Source organism: Haplochromis burtoni, unplaced genomic scaffold (assembly GCF_018398535.1).
Source record: "Haplochromis burtoni strain Fernald_Lab_line unplaced genomic scaffold, NCSU_Asbu1 Contig_418, whole genome shotgun sequence".
Classification (NCBI taxonomy): domain Eukaryota; kingdom Metazoa; phylum Chordata; class Actinopteri; order Cichliformes; family Cichlidae; genus Haplochromis; species Haplochromis burtoni.
Window position 1 is genome coordinate 124755 of NW_024582779.1, and position 14227 is coordinate 138981.

Below are 14227 nucleotides of genomic sequence, written 5' to 3' on the forward strand. Positions count from 1 at the left end.
ATGTGATCAGCTGGACCTGTGCTAATAGTGTTTTTAGCCCTCAGCGTAGACACGGCATCACCGTCTTTGTCTGTCAGTTTGTGTAGAACTTTGTAAGAACTACTTTGCTGACTCGAGACCACGTGTTCATACATATATGTACATTTTCTAGCTTTGATCATTCATCCTGCTTGTCAGTGTGAACATTTCACAGTCCATCCACCCACCCAGACCTTTAGCACGTCCTGGGTCTGCCCCAGGGTCTTCTCAGATCACATGTAAGGCATCCAGGAGGCATGCTGGTCAAATATCTGAACCACCGTAATTGGCTCCTTTTTAATGTGAAGGAGTAGCAGCTCTATTCTGAGCTCTTATTGAATGACTCAGCTTCTTGCCCCATTGCTGAGGATGAGCTCAGACACCCTTTCTCAGCCACTTCTATCTGTAGAAGTACTTCTGTTTCACTTTTCCAGGCATTAGCTCCAGCTCATTGCTGTAGGTGAAGGGTAGGAATGTAGATCAACAGATTCACCTTTGGGCTAAGATATCTGTAGACATGCTGAACCAATCTGCCGATGACAGTGCCCTCTACGCAGCAACTCGTCCACTACCCAGAGAAAGCAATGCACCTTTATCTGACTAACAACAGTGGCCTGTTTCTGTCCTGAATGATGCAAGTATCCCTTATGTTGAGGGAAAAACAAAACTGAATTATAATAATTAAACAGTTGAAAATGTATTTGCTTTACCTTGTCCAGTCTGCAAGAATTACATTTAACTTGTATGATGTAAAACCAGGCTTTAGATTTTGTTTGCATTAGAATACATTAATTAACCTCTTGCCAGAAGCTCGGAGGAATTATTTGATTAAAACATGAGTCTGAAGATGCCCCTCTTCCCTTAATGCTGATCTTGGCAAAGTCCTGCGCAGCAATTTCTTAAAGTGTGAGCTGGAACTGTTAAGGCCAGCTTGAGCCAAAAACTGTCCGCACTATTAGACTACACCTCCATTTAGTCTGTATATGTCCTCCTCTCTGAGCTCCCCCAGCAGGCCCCCAGCAGGCAGACCTGTGGGGTTGGACAGCTGTGACAAAATCAGATCTGTGACAGAGGATCAGGTTTTTGCTTACAGTGTAACTAAAGCTTGCATCGATGAAGATGAGCTACACTGTCCTTCAGTCCTCTTAGAGAAACATGTAGTTAGCAGAGCAGTAGAGATTTGCTGTTTTGCTTCTGTCTGATCCCGAGAGCCAGTCCTCGCTCTCTGACAGGCTCCATCTGCAGGAGAATGACCAGACCCCGCAGCCAAACATGTAATAAAATGTGAATAAAAAAAATCCAGGTCCTCTCACTGCTCACAACATAATGTCATTTTAGGAAACAGAAACACTGTGGGAGACTTATAAAACAGGTATCACCATCCAGTAAAGTGGAGTTTACATGAACCCCGCAGGGGAACATTGTGTGCAAGACTGAGAAATGGAAAACGAAGCATTTGTCATGGCTACCTTCCTTTATCAGTTCAAACAGCTCAACTACCATCATCTTTGTTTTCAAGCTGTTACAAACCAGAGCAACCCAGGCTTTAGTCTGATTATTTCTGAGCTACTTAAAGGGCTCGACTGCTTTGGGCACTACAAGCAACTACAAACGCAGCTCCAATCAACATCATATTAATGTGATGTAGAGGTTGAAATATTTGTTCTTCACCTCAACAGTAACACTTCAGTGACCTGCAGAAAGAAAAAATGACGCCAATGCATTAGTGCCTTAAACCTGCATTTTAACTGAAGGCCACCAGATGGCGATACCTGTGGTTGCAAAAAGACTTCCAGTTACAGGGAAAACAGCTTTCTGACTCCACCTCTATAGACACTTTTTCTATGAGTTTAAGGTCTTAGTAACACAGTTTTATTCATATTTAATAAAACTTCAATAAAAAATCCGTGGTAACTTTACTTTAAAGGTGAGCGAAGGAGCAAGTAGTTTCACTGCAGCAGCAGCCTGCTAATGTCCAAAGCTCCTTCCTACCAGAATTTAGTGTGAAGGACTAGCTCTGCTTTCATTCCACTAATATGCATACCTAACATGAGCTGCCCTTTTATATTACTAACCACACGTGCACACAGAGGTTTTCTGCAGTAAACTGAATGAATGTTGCTGTTTGTCTTTTGTGTTTCAGAAAATGCTGGAAGCCTCGCAGCTCAGTAAGACTGTCCAGTGAGGAGGATAGGTGTGCCTGCAGATACTGATGATGACACACTGTGGTTTACATTACCGTTCTGAACCTCGCTCTACATGTGTATGTATTCACAAGAACAAAAGTGTTACCTTTGGAGTTGCGTGGCTGTTGTTTCCCCCATTCCCTCACACTGGCTTGCACTGTTAATCTGCAATATCTTCACTGCACCATTGACTAGTTGTACAGTTTTGTGAAGCATACATGATGGTTGATTCAGGTTCATTGCTGTGTACCAAATGTTATACGTTGCTCTTTAAATTGGATGTACTATAATGTTTTGTGTTGCAGTGGTGTGTGTACAGGAGATGAGATAAATGCGACAGATGTTCAAATCACAGAGGGATGCTGTACACATGATATACTGTAGAAAATAACGATTTTATATCCAAATCTTTTCATTAAGTAATTTCTGTTATGTTCTGTTCTTCTGCCGCTGAAGTCACTTCGGGTTTGGTTCAGTGTTCAAGTGTTAAACTTTGTGAACTGCAGTTAGAATAAATAAGGAGTTCTAAGCCTTCAGGATGTAATAACTAATAATCACCTGACCTGATTGTATCTCGCCTCAACAATCTAATCTGCTTTTTATCCTCAGCACAGCAAGTATGGAGGCAAAAAAGGCCAAAAAGATCTAAAGGTTCAATGCAGCCATCGACACACTCAATGATGTGGATTTGATCCTGATGTAATTAGTTTGGTCTGTAACATGGCAAAACTCTAAATTACCTTCACACATCAACTCACACAGAAGTCTTTAAAAGTAAAGTTTAGAATGCGCATTTATCAACATGACCGGTTCTTCAGTAAATGTTAGATCTCACAATATGATCCATGTCTTGGCCTTCCTTTGCTTCCATACCCAAGAGATGTTATTGAGCAGTCTTAGAGCAGGATATGTTTTCAATGCACTCTTATGAAACTCCCAGGTGCCTTGGAATGCAATGCAGTCCCAAATATTTGCTTTTATATGCTCTATTTACATGGCAAAAAACATGTAACACCAGATTTGAATAGTCCAATGCTCGAATAAAGTCACAACCAAAGAAACCAGCTGTATCTGCTCTGTGTTTGTACTTATTGGAAGTGTCCCGTCTCAGTCCAACTGCTCTTTATTCCTGGTGATGTCGTTTGTGAGGACAGGAAATGGAGAGCTCTTAAAATGATAAACTCTGAATAAAGTTGTACCGCACCATCTGCTCTGGAAACTTCTTGGTTACTTGAGCAGTGAGGGGGAGAGCTGAGGTTGCCAAACGTAGAGAGTAAACCTCCTCGGTGTCACGCAGACCGTTAATCACCGCTCGCTGCTTTTCAACACCTTCACTGACACATATGCTGACCCACACGGATTAAAAAGCTGAGAGACAGTTAATCTGGAATCTGTGAGGAACTCCAACCAAGAAACTATTGGTTATATTGATTTTCAAATCAGTGAATCATTTCTAATATAAACATTCTTGTCCACATTTTTCCCCACACGCCAAACTGGTCAGGACGGATGATTTAAAAAGAAAGACCCGGACACTTGAGTGTAACAGACAGTTTTCCACATTTTATTTTTTGATATTACCATAGCTATATGTAACATCTGACAACAGGTATCAACTACAGAATAATACACTGAAAATCTGTCAGTTCCAACTCAACCATTTTCTTCTTCTTCTGTTGCTTTTTGGTCCGGTTACATTTCTGCCTGATTCTCTCCTCAGTGTCATTGAATGTCAAACATTGAAACACATGCACGTCATTCACCTGGATACAGCTGAGTAAGACAACAGTCAAACAGACTCGACGGTATGAACAGAATCGGATCGTTTTTCCTCACGCAGCTTTATTTTTAGCTGAGACACCCATACGGTTTTACTACAGTAATTATCATAAGGCTAGATTACTGTACAGCTATGCACCAAAAGGTTCACTCGGCTGTTCTAGATAAAGAGAAAGAGCACCGTATTTACAACTCTATTTACATTTGGTTTTTAAAAACGAATCTCAGACGACAACCAAAGAGAGAAAACATATTTAGAACATTCCTTGTTTTTCATTTTTTTTCCGAGTCTGAAGCAGCTGCTGTGTGACGCTGCACGAGTTTGGAATCTAAAAAAAAAGAAACTAATGAAGTGTTTCTGTACAGATAGCTGCAACACACGGTATAGCTTATTGCCAATGCCCTTAAAGAGTTCCCCCATTTTCCCTTTCCTCTCTCTTACTTTCGTTTGTTTGTCTTTACAGCCAGCTCCGAAAGCCGGAAGGTGCGAGGCTCTGTCTCGTGCGCGCTTCCTGCCGGTTTACCCAGGGCACGCGCTTCTCAAAGCTTCACACCCGCTCACCCATCATAAAAAATAAAACATCAAACATCAGATTGCTCAAAAAAATGTACAAGTTTTGAAAAAATAAACTTTCTTTTTCACTGTATATACATACGCTGCACCCTCATGTACACTTAACTTTGGGGGGGGGGGCGGGGGCCGTGAGCGCGGGCAGGCCCACGGCTGCGGACAACAGTGATTAACCCGTAAGAAACAGCACGACTTCTGCACCCACTCCTCAAAACGTGCTCCGACTTTCATCTCAGTCACAATTGCAGACAAACGCGGTGTGACTGAAGTAACACACACAAACTCGTAATTTCAGGTGTTTCTGTATGGAGCCGGTGTATGGTTTGTAGAGATGCAGCTCCTATTAAAAGGCACAAACTGACGATGGGGTTTTTCCCCTTTCTTCAATCACAGCTTGCTGACTGACATGTATCATTTAAGACAAACTGTCTACAAAACCGAACACAGAAACACACCTAAAATGACTAAAACCTTTGTTTAAAGTGTCCAATGTCAGCAATTAAAATCTTTTAACTGATAGATGCTGTTTACGAAAAACAAAAAAAGTGTAAAACATCTTGGACATTCAACAAATCATCCCAACTGAAGCACAGTGGAGGGAGCAACATGGTTTTGGCTGCTGGATGCCCTGAAGAAGAAACGTACGACAATAATGCAATGAAGGTGTTTGTTTTTTCCCCTCTCTTCTCATCAGTCTCTCTTTTTTTGGATAATTTCTCATTCAGCTACAACGTAACCAGATATGACATCCAGGAACGTGACGGCATTCAGAGAATATAGAAACAGAAATGTGAGAGTTATGAATTCTGCTCCTAAGCCCATAGAGCCAAGCAACAATTTACAAAGTTGTGTTTCATCTATATCCGAGGGGGGGAAAGTATCTTTCAGTTTAACTTTTGTCCACTACAGAGGGCATGATGAATAAATCTTAACAGTCACCTCAAGTTGCTTTATACTGTTAAAACCCGACAATATTAGAGAGAAAACTCCAGCAATCTGTTAATTCCCTATGAGCAAACAAACGATGGTGGGAAGGAAAATTTCCTTTTTAACAGGAAGAAACATCCAGTTGAACCAAACTAAGGAGGGCCGGTCATCTGCCTAGAGCTACATAGGAAAAACATGCTGCATGCACAGTACAAAGATAACTGCAGGGTAACAGGGCGAAGTCACCAAAGTTTTAAAGCGGTGTTTATTTGTCTTGCCTGGTGACTGGTTTTTATATCTGGGGAAAAGCAAATTCAGATGGGGACTTCAAATTAAATGGATTATTAAAGAGGTGCCAAGACTTAAATCTACAAGGGCTCTGATGTAACCAAGTACTTTTATTCCACTACTAATGTATGAAATAAATGTTGGTATTTTTCTCTTCTACACATTTAGAAGAGAATATCAGTGCAGCAGTCCACAATGAGGTTGATATGGCAAAATAATAACAAAAAATCTGATTTTAGCCTGAGGTGTTTTGGCGAGAAGGCTGCTGTTTAATGCTGACATCACAGAAATATGAAGCCTCACGGTATGTGATGAAAACACAGCCAGTTCTAGAAGATGTTTTGCAGAAACGTTTGTCCAGCATGAAATTTTTCTTTGCTTTTGGTGTGAAGGCACCATCAGAAACAGCGTTAGGAAACATGGAGGTTGTTCTTGCTAAACGAGGTTCAACATAGTCAGAGGAGCTACTTTTTTCAAGCCTGCGCTGAGAGATTCTGTTTAAAAGAAAGGCACGAGAAGTGTGTGTTACTGAGATGAACGTCGGAGCATGTTTTAGGAGGAGTTGCTGCAGAAATTCTGATCATTCTTCAGGGTTAAGCAGCTGCATGTCTCTTGCAGCAGCAGCTGGGTTAATGGCAGGCAAACACAATATGTTCCGTCAATAAACAACACAAAATCATGTGAATAAAAAAATAAGAACACCTCATTTTTGAATGTGTGGTCAGCAGGAACTCTTCCAAACCTGTTTGTTCATCTTGCTACAGTATCAATGCAATGCTGCCCTCACACACACACACACACACACACACACACACACTTCTTCCCACCAGCTTCTGTGTGTGTGTTATTTAAAAGCTGAAAGCGTGCCGCCTCTGTAAAGAGACACTGGTACAGATTTAAAGGGTTATGACCAACAGTTTGCACCGAGCTCAATTCAGCAGAGGATACATGGTTCTTAAAAAAGAACAGAAAACAGATTGTCTGAGTGCAATACAGAGCCCAGAGTGGAGTGAAAAGTCACCATCTCCTCTCGCCTCCATGGACAGAGGAGGTCAGATACGCTGAACGGACTCAAACGAATGGAATCCACTTTATGTTTTTCTATTTATCATCAGCGATGTCACTGGCAGCTAAGGTTCAGAGGGGAGCGAAGGTTCGACGTAAAGGAGGGAGAAGTGTGAGTTTGAGTTGTATCAATAAGCAGGCGTCCCCGTCCCTCTCCTCTGCCAGCTGCCCGCTACAGCTGCAACTACAAGTGCTTGTTATTTCGATTTTTACACCTGGAGTGTTTGGACCACTGATACTTTGAGAAAGAAGCTTTGATTTGATGGGAATCGGAAAAAGTTATGAGACTAAAGTTTTAATTTTACAAGGAAAAGGATCAAAATATTACAAGTGAAAAACCCCCATGAAGTCAAAAATTGCCATTTCAAGAAGAAATTAAGTATTTTACAAGGTCAAAGGAGAAAGAAGTTACTCTTTAAAAAGGCCAAAAAATATATTTCAGCTCTTTAAAATAATTAGTATTGACAACTGTGTTAAACACTTTGAGCCTGCTGTAACCACTTCATGTTGCTCTGATGTCCTCTTAAATTCACATCAGGGGGTCTGCTGGGATTATAAAATCTGTTGCTGACATGGAGAAGTTTTGTTTAGTTTTTTTCTTTTTCGGTGTCTCAGTCTTGTGAATGTGAACCCAATCGGTCAACACTTGAACTAAATTACTTTTAAGAATCAGCTGTTAGCAGCACAGTTAGCACAAATTGGAGTTGTTACTGAAAATCAATTAAATCTGGAAATCTGCCATCATTGATGAATTATTTCCAGTAGCCCCTCCCACACCCACAGGTGTACGCTGTGCTCATTTTAGACCCCATGAAAAATGAGGCGCTTTTCCCCCCCACTCAAATGAAAAACAGCTGAAAATTTCTACTACATTCAGTAAACCTTTTTAAATGTTGTTTTACTTGAAGTACTTATATGAGACTGATCAACCATTCTGAGTGAGCTGGTCCCATGAAAGTGGTAATGTAAACCAAACTGTCACTGTAGCCTTGAGTTGTGTAAAAGCAGTACGTTTTCCAAGAACATCTTCCTGAAAGCTGCAACGCCACTCAAAATTTCTGACTTCCAGACTAAACTAAACTGCACATCAGTTATTTAAGACCTTTGTAAAGAATGATTTACCTTCTTGTCACAGTGGATGAATCAAATGTATACAAGTTTGTTTTAGCACCTGTACATTTGCTGCATGCTGACTGTAAATAGGTTATTTCATTGTTCCATTTACCCATCTGTTAGTATTACTTCTTAACAGCTCCAGCTGATATTTATTATCACCTATTTCTGATATTATTGTGGATTTTTGTTAGAAATAGTGAGCCAAAAATGTTAAGAAATTCAACTTTGTCTATATCAACCATCTTTCATTCTTTGGTTGACAAAGATGAAAGATTTTGTAATATGTTTTCAGGAATATAATTATAATAATGACCTTCTCCTAGAAAATCTAAACTTTATCTCAGACTACAATCACTTTTTCTTCCCAAATTTGTCATACAGTTACAACTTTTATATGTACAGGTTTGTAAAATTACAATTTTACCTCTTGGTATTTCCACTATTAACACTTTGATCTTTGTAAATTACAATTATACACCTACGTTTTCAAAAGTAAGTGAGAGTCGTCCACTTTATCATTTTTTATAAAATTATCACCATCTCACACATAAAGAACTTTTCTCTAAAACAAACCTTCGACCTATAGATGAGACCGCTCAAGTATTACGTCTGCCATTCAAGTAGAACCTATTTTACTTTCAAGCCACAAAAAGTCTGCTTCGAGAAACCAGTTTATCGCTATAAGCACTTAATCCATTCATTATCACCACAAAGTATCTAAATACAAAGGGATATGTAAAAGATCTACTCTTTATATTTTAATTATCATATGCAGTGTGTAATACACAAAGATATATATTTAGATTACATTTCAAACCTTATATTAGTATCTTTAATCAATGACTCAAATAGACCAAATTATGCACAACTCTATTATAACTAAGAATCACCTGTCTCGAGTTGAACATAAAAATAGATTAACAATATTCACAAAAAGAGCCTGAAATGGTATTCCAGCACAAGCATATCCAGCACCATAAAATAGCTATATCGCGTTCGCTTTATTACACTCACACTTCTAATACTATACAATCAAATTTAAATGCATAGTACAACCAGCAGCAAGGAGAACAATATAAATAAAACACAGAGTACAATAAAGTACTCACAGCAAAAATCATGCATATTAACAATCATTTTCACCTGCTAAAGCAGGACTTGCACAGCTAATAGACATTTATAACCACCAACAATTGGTAGGGAGCAGGGCACGGAACAAAAAGTGACAGGAGAGGTGGTGAGCTGAGAGGCAGGTGGTTGTGGGAGCTCAGCTACCTGCTACAGCAAACTAGACAGGAAGGTTCAAAAGCAGAGTAGTGTTCAACGAAACTACCTGAAGCAGGAGGGGAAGAGTGACTGAGAAAACTTGGTGTCGGTGGGTCATGGTCCACAGCGAGCTTCAGATGACCTGGCAGCAGCTGGCTGGAGCTGAGGTACAGAGCAGGCCATCCCTGGAGCCTCCACCTCGCTGGATGTTGACAGAGATGGTCTTCTCGCACAGAGGTAGTTGAATCACGCTGTTCTTCAGGGTGCTCAGGTTGCCATGAGTGTTCCTGCCACCCGGGCCGCTGTGCGGCACGGTTTTGCGGTTGTGATGGTGTTGTGGGGCATGGGTGCGAGGCAGGCCGGTGATAGTGGTGGTGGGGAGGGTGATGGTGTCCAGGCTCCCGGTGGACCCGATGCACATCCTCCAGGTGGACTTCTCCTGGATTTTCACACTCCCTCCTGAGAGGCTATGGGGGTCTATGATGAATTTCCCCCCACCCCCTCGACCACCTCTCCCAGCGTGGTGGTGCTGCAGCTGTGAGCTGAGGCACAAGCTCATCAGCTTGAGACTCTCCACCAGCTCAGCGCTGCGGCTTGCAGTGCGCGAGGCCCGGGGCTGAGAGCCAAGGGACGGGTTAGTAGTGCTACTGTTGTTACAACAACTGGAAGGGCTGTCTTGTCCTTTATTACCCCCTCCTCCTCCCCCACTCCCCCCTCCTCCACTGCCACTCTGTCCTCCTCCGTTACCTCCCGCTCCAGGACTCCCCCTGTCTGGGCCAGAGGACCCTCCTCCCTCAGTGGGGGGCTTCCCCTGCCCTGAGCTGCTGCCTCCACCGTTCCCCCCCTCGCTGCCAGGTGGCCCTTCACTGCTGTCCCTCCTGTTCCAGCTGTAGCTGAAGCCTGAGTCTTTATCCAGGCGCCTCCGGTGGCTCTCGGAGTCATCATCGCTCGTCTCAGAGCTCGAGCATGACGATCCCCTTCCCTGACTCTTGCGCCGATGATAGCGCTTCTGCGTGGATCCCGGGGACGACGACGAGCTCAGAGTGCCGGCGTTCCCGGCCATGTTCATTTTGAGACGGCTGAGTTTGGGCGGCAGACCCTCATCCATGTCGAAGTCATCGTCGGACTCTCCCTCCTCTTCAAAGATCTGGTTGAGCACTGGGGCACTCTTCCTGGACGTAAGGCGGTTGGTGATGGAGGGGGGCTTCCGCCGCAGGATCACCTGAGTTGGTAGGGGAGACGGGTCCTGCTCTTCCTCCTCCTCTTCATCCTCCTCCACTCTGCCAAACAATCAGACATGACTGAGTTGACATTACAAAGCAAAGCAATGACAGAAAACTCGATCCTCTGTTTTATCATCAGTTGCTCGATGGATCATTTGCTCTGTTAGACTACAGGGGGGACGGGACTATTACAGCCGCCATTTTCAGATGCCTCATTTTGTCTAGTTTCTGAATAAAAGCTCAAAAATTCAATTTCTGACATAATACAAAGAAATTTAGCCTGAACATTTAAGAAGCTACGAAATGCACACATTGAAATAGAGTACAACTTATTGTTCTGCTTTCAGTTTTAGGGATACTGAGGACACAAAATAATGTTACACTGTTGAAAAGTCCAGAGATCAGACCTGAACAGGCAGGTTCGCTGCTTAGCTGCTGCTGAGGTGGAGGGAGTGGGAGTCCTGATGGTGCCAGGAGCAGGACCTGAAGCAGCAGCACACGCTCCCTGAGGCAAGAAGAAAATACAAGAGCATGGGCATTAAAACAGGGTGCAAGTATGATCAGCTGCACTGTTTACAACTGAAAGTAGCTGCGAAGTGTGCTCTGTTCTGAAAATGACTCTCACTGCTGCTGTCCCTGCCTTTAGGCTTTACCCATGTGTAAAGTTTGAGGACCCAGAAAAGAACCACACACACAAATAGAACAACTTACTACAGAGGCAATAACAATCTTATTTACTCTCAGATGGTCCTACTAGCGCTGCATTTGATGTATTAAAAAAAAGCTTCATTTGATACAGACAAGGGATGATGATGAGTGTACCTGTGCCGACCCCGGAGAGTCAGTCACCGTGCTCTCTTCCCGTCTGCCCAGCTCCATCATGGCTTTAGAGCGATGTCCATTGAGCAGGTTCTCAGCACTGCGAGCAGGGGACTGAGGGCCTCCTGCGTGAGAGATGGACGAAGCTGCTAAACTGTCCTCAATATCCTGGTGCATATCCACTCTGGTGGGCCAGGACTGCCTGTAGAGATAAGAAAAAGGATTGTATCAGTTGATACGTTTTCTTTGATCTTCAAAAGATTTTATAGTCAATTTATACTCTCCTCAAGTGACTTGGATAGTTATTTATACAGAATAGATCACTCAAATATAGACAACTAGAGAAGACAGGGACAACACAGGGATTACACTCATGACTTCAAAATGATATACTGCGTAAATAATATCATTACAGTATATATGTGGGAAGAGATTTTAACTGGAGACATATGACGCAGGGTGCTTTTTTGTTCATCCAGTGCAATCACTTGCAGCAGTATCCAACTGTATGTAGGTAATTAACAGTGAGGGCTTAGGGTTTGGAGCTATGAGCATCTTTATAACTTTAACTATAAACAGTGTCCAATGTTTTGATCAAAATGTTCATCACTATTTGCAGCCACCAGACTAGATCATCTGGTTCATGATCCATCACAATTCACAGGTTATTGACCGTAAAACAAAAAATGTGACCTTGACCTGAAGTACAGTTTGGCTGAAGAGAGCATTAAATTCTTTATTGATTAACTGACTGATGAACTTTGTTTTGGTCTGACTCTATAGCAGCTATATTTATTAAAGCTACACTTTGTTATATGACAGCATCTGTTCCTTTTAAGTTATTATAAATTGATGTGGTAAACATTTGGATGTGGCTCCACTTTCTCTGTTATGGACGAGCGTGCACACAAACACAAAGTGGGATTACCTTCCTGGAGTCTAGAACAAGTAGACTGACTATATCAAAAGAATCATTCAAAATAATCAGGGCCCCCCCGAAAAGTTAAGGATTGATAAATAAAGGATTTTAAATAGAAAGCGAGGCGGAAATTAGCTTGTGTCTGTAGATAAATGGATGAGTGATAACTGATTTTGCAAAATGTTTTATGGAAATCATGGCTTTTCTTTTCAAATCAGGTTGACAAATCCAATTACAGGTCATTACTGTGCTTTATTTATTTTACCATCCTCTAATAGAGCTGCCACAAAGGCCACACTGTATCTTTTTTCATTGTTAGCTAAACCACAGCCTCTCTATTCAGTGGTATAATGAATAATGCACTGATGAAACACAGTCTGTACGTGGAAGAAAAAAAAAAGAAGCTTGTAAAAGCAGATTAGTCAGTGATGCAGGGACCTGTGAATGTCAGCCAGTGGAAATTGGAATATTCTTAGTAAACTAAGACAGATTTTGGCAATAATACAGTTGTAACTAAAGCTCGCTTTGCACGCGCGCAAACACAAATGTCAGCGAAAAAGACGGAGCAGCACGGCAGTACAGCGTATGATCTGCACACAAGCGATGGAGGCACAACTTGTAGAACTTTGGAAAGCTCATCCGAGCCTTTTCGATGTGGCCTCACAAAATTATCACGACCACAACAACCGTGAAAATAGTTGGATTTACATTGCTGCTCAATCACAGCTGCCTGATCATGTTTTTCATTAGCAATTTAGCAAAGTTGATGGTGGTGGTGTGTCTGTGTGAGTGAAAGACAGAGAGGAGAGCGAGCGACAGATTTTCTGTTATAACCTTCATTTTATGGAGGCACAGTGTGAGCACTCAGGTCGCATCAGAGCATCGGGCCGTATAGTGTGAGACCCTGCATCGTGACCTATGAACTTCTAACCCCTGCGAGTCAATCGTACAGTTTGAGCAGGAGCTGAATCGCGCGACTGAAAAAAATCGCACAGTGTCTGCCCAGCATAATACATAAGTCACTGCACCTAACTATATGCTTTAGCAAAAAGGAAAGTTTGAAGCCTAATCTTAAAAGTAGAGATAGTGTCTGTCTCCTGAATCCAAACTGGAAGCTGGTTCCACAGAAGAGGGGCCTGAAAACTGAAGGCTCTGCCTCCCATTCTACTTTTAAATACTCTAGGAACAACAAGTAGGCCTGCAGAGCGAGAGCGAAGTGCTCTAATAGGGTGATATGGTACTACAAGGTCATTAAGATAAGATGGGGCCTGATTATTTAAGACCTTGTATGTGAGGAGCAGGATTTTGAATTCAATTCTGGATTTAACAGGAAGCCAAAACAGGAGAAATATGCTCTCTCTTTCTAGTCCCTGTCAGGACTCTTGCTGCAGCATTTTGGATCAGCTGAAGGCTTTTCAGCGAGTTTTTTGGACATCCTGATAATAATGAATTACAGTCGTCCAGCCTGGAAGTAATAAATGCATGAACTAGTTTTTCAGCGTCACTCTGAGACAGGATATTTCTAATTTTAGAGATGTTGCGCAAATGGAAGAAAGCAGTCTTACATATTTGTTTAATATGTGCGTTGAAGGACATGTCCTGGTCAAAAATGACTCCAAGGTTCCTCACAGCGTTACTGGAGGCCAAGGTAATGCCATCCAGAGTAAGAATCTGGTTAGATACCATATTTCTAAGATTTTCAGGGCCGAGTACAATAACCTCAGTTTTATCTGAATTAAGAAGCAGAAAGTTAGCGGCCATCCAGGTCTTTATGTCTTTAAGACATTCCTGCAGTTTAACTAATTGGTGTGTGTTATCTGGCTTCATGGACAGATAGAGCTGGGTGTCATCTGCATAGCAGTGAAAATGTATGCTATGTCTTCTAATGATACTGCCTAAGGGAAGCATGTATAATGTAAACAGAATTGGTCCTAGCACTGAACCCTGTGGAACTCCATAATTAACCTCAGTGTGTGAAGAGGACTCTCCATTTACATGCACAAACTGGAGTCTATTAGATAGATATGATACAAACCACTGCAGCACAGCT

At 42.0% G+C, this 14227-nt stretch overlaps 1 protein-coding gene across 1 annotated transcript in view; it reads right to left on the reverse strand.

Moving 5' to 3' along the window:
* Window positions 1-9282: 9282 nt before the first annotated feature.
* snrka (SNF related kinase a) overlaps window positions 9283-14227 on the reverse strand; it is a gene marked incomplete in the record, with an annotated part of 63781 nt that continues 58836 nt past the window's right edge. The window contains 3 exon segments of the mRNA XM_042213109.1: window positions 9283-10496; window positions 10847-10944; window positions 11262-11460. Of these exon segments, the coding sequence (XP_042069043.1) occupies window positions 9350-10496; window positions 10847-10944; window positions 11262-11460 (1444 nt within the window).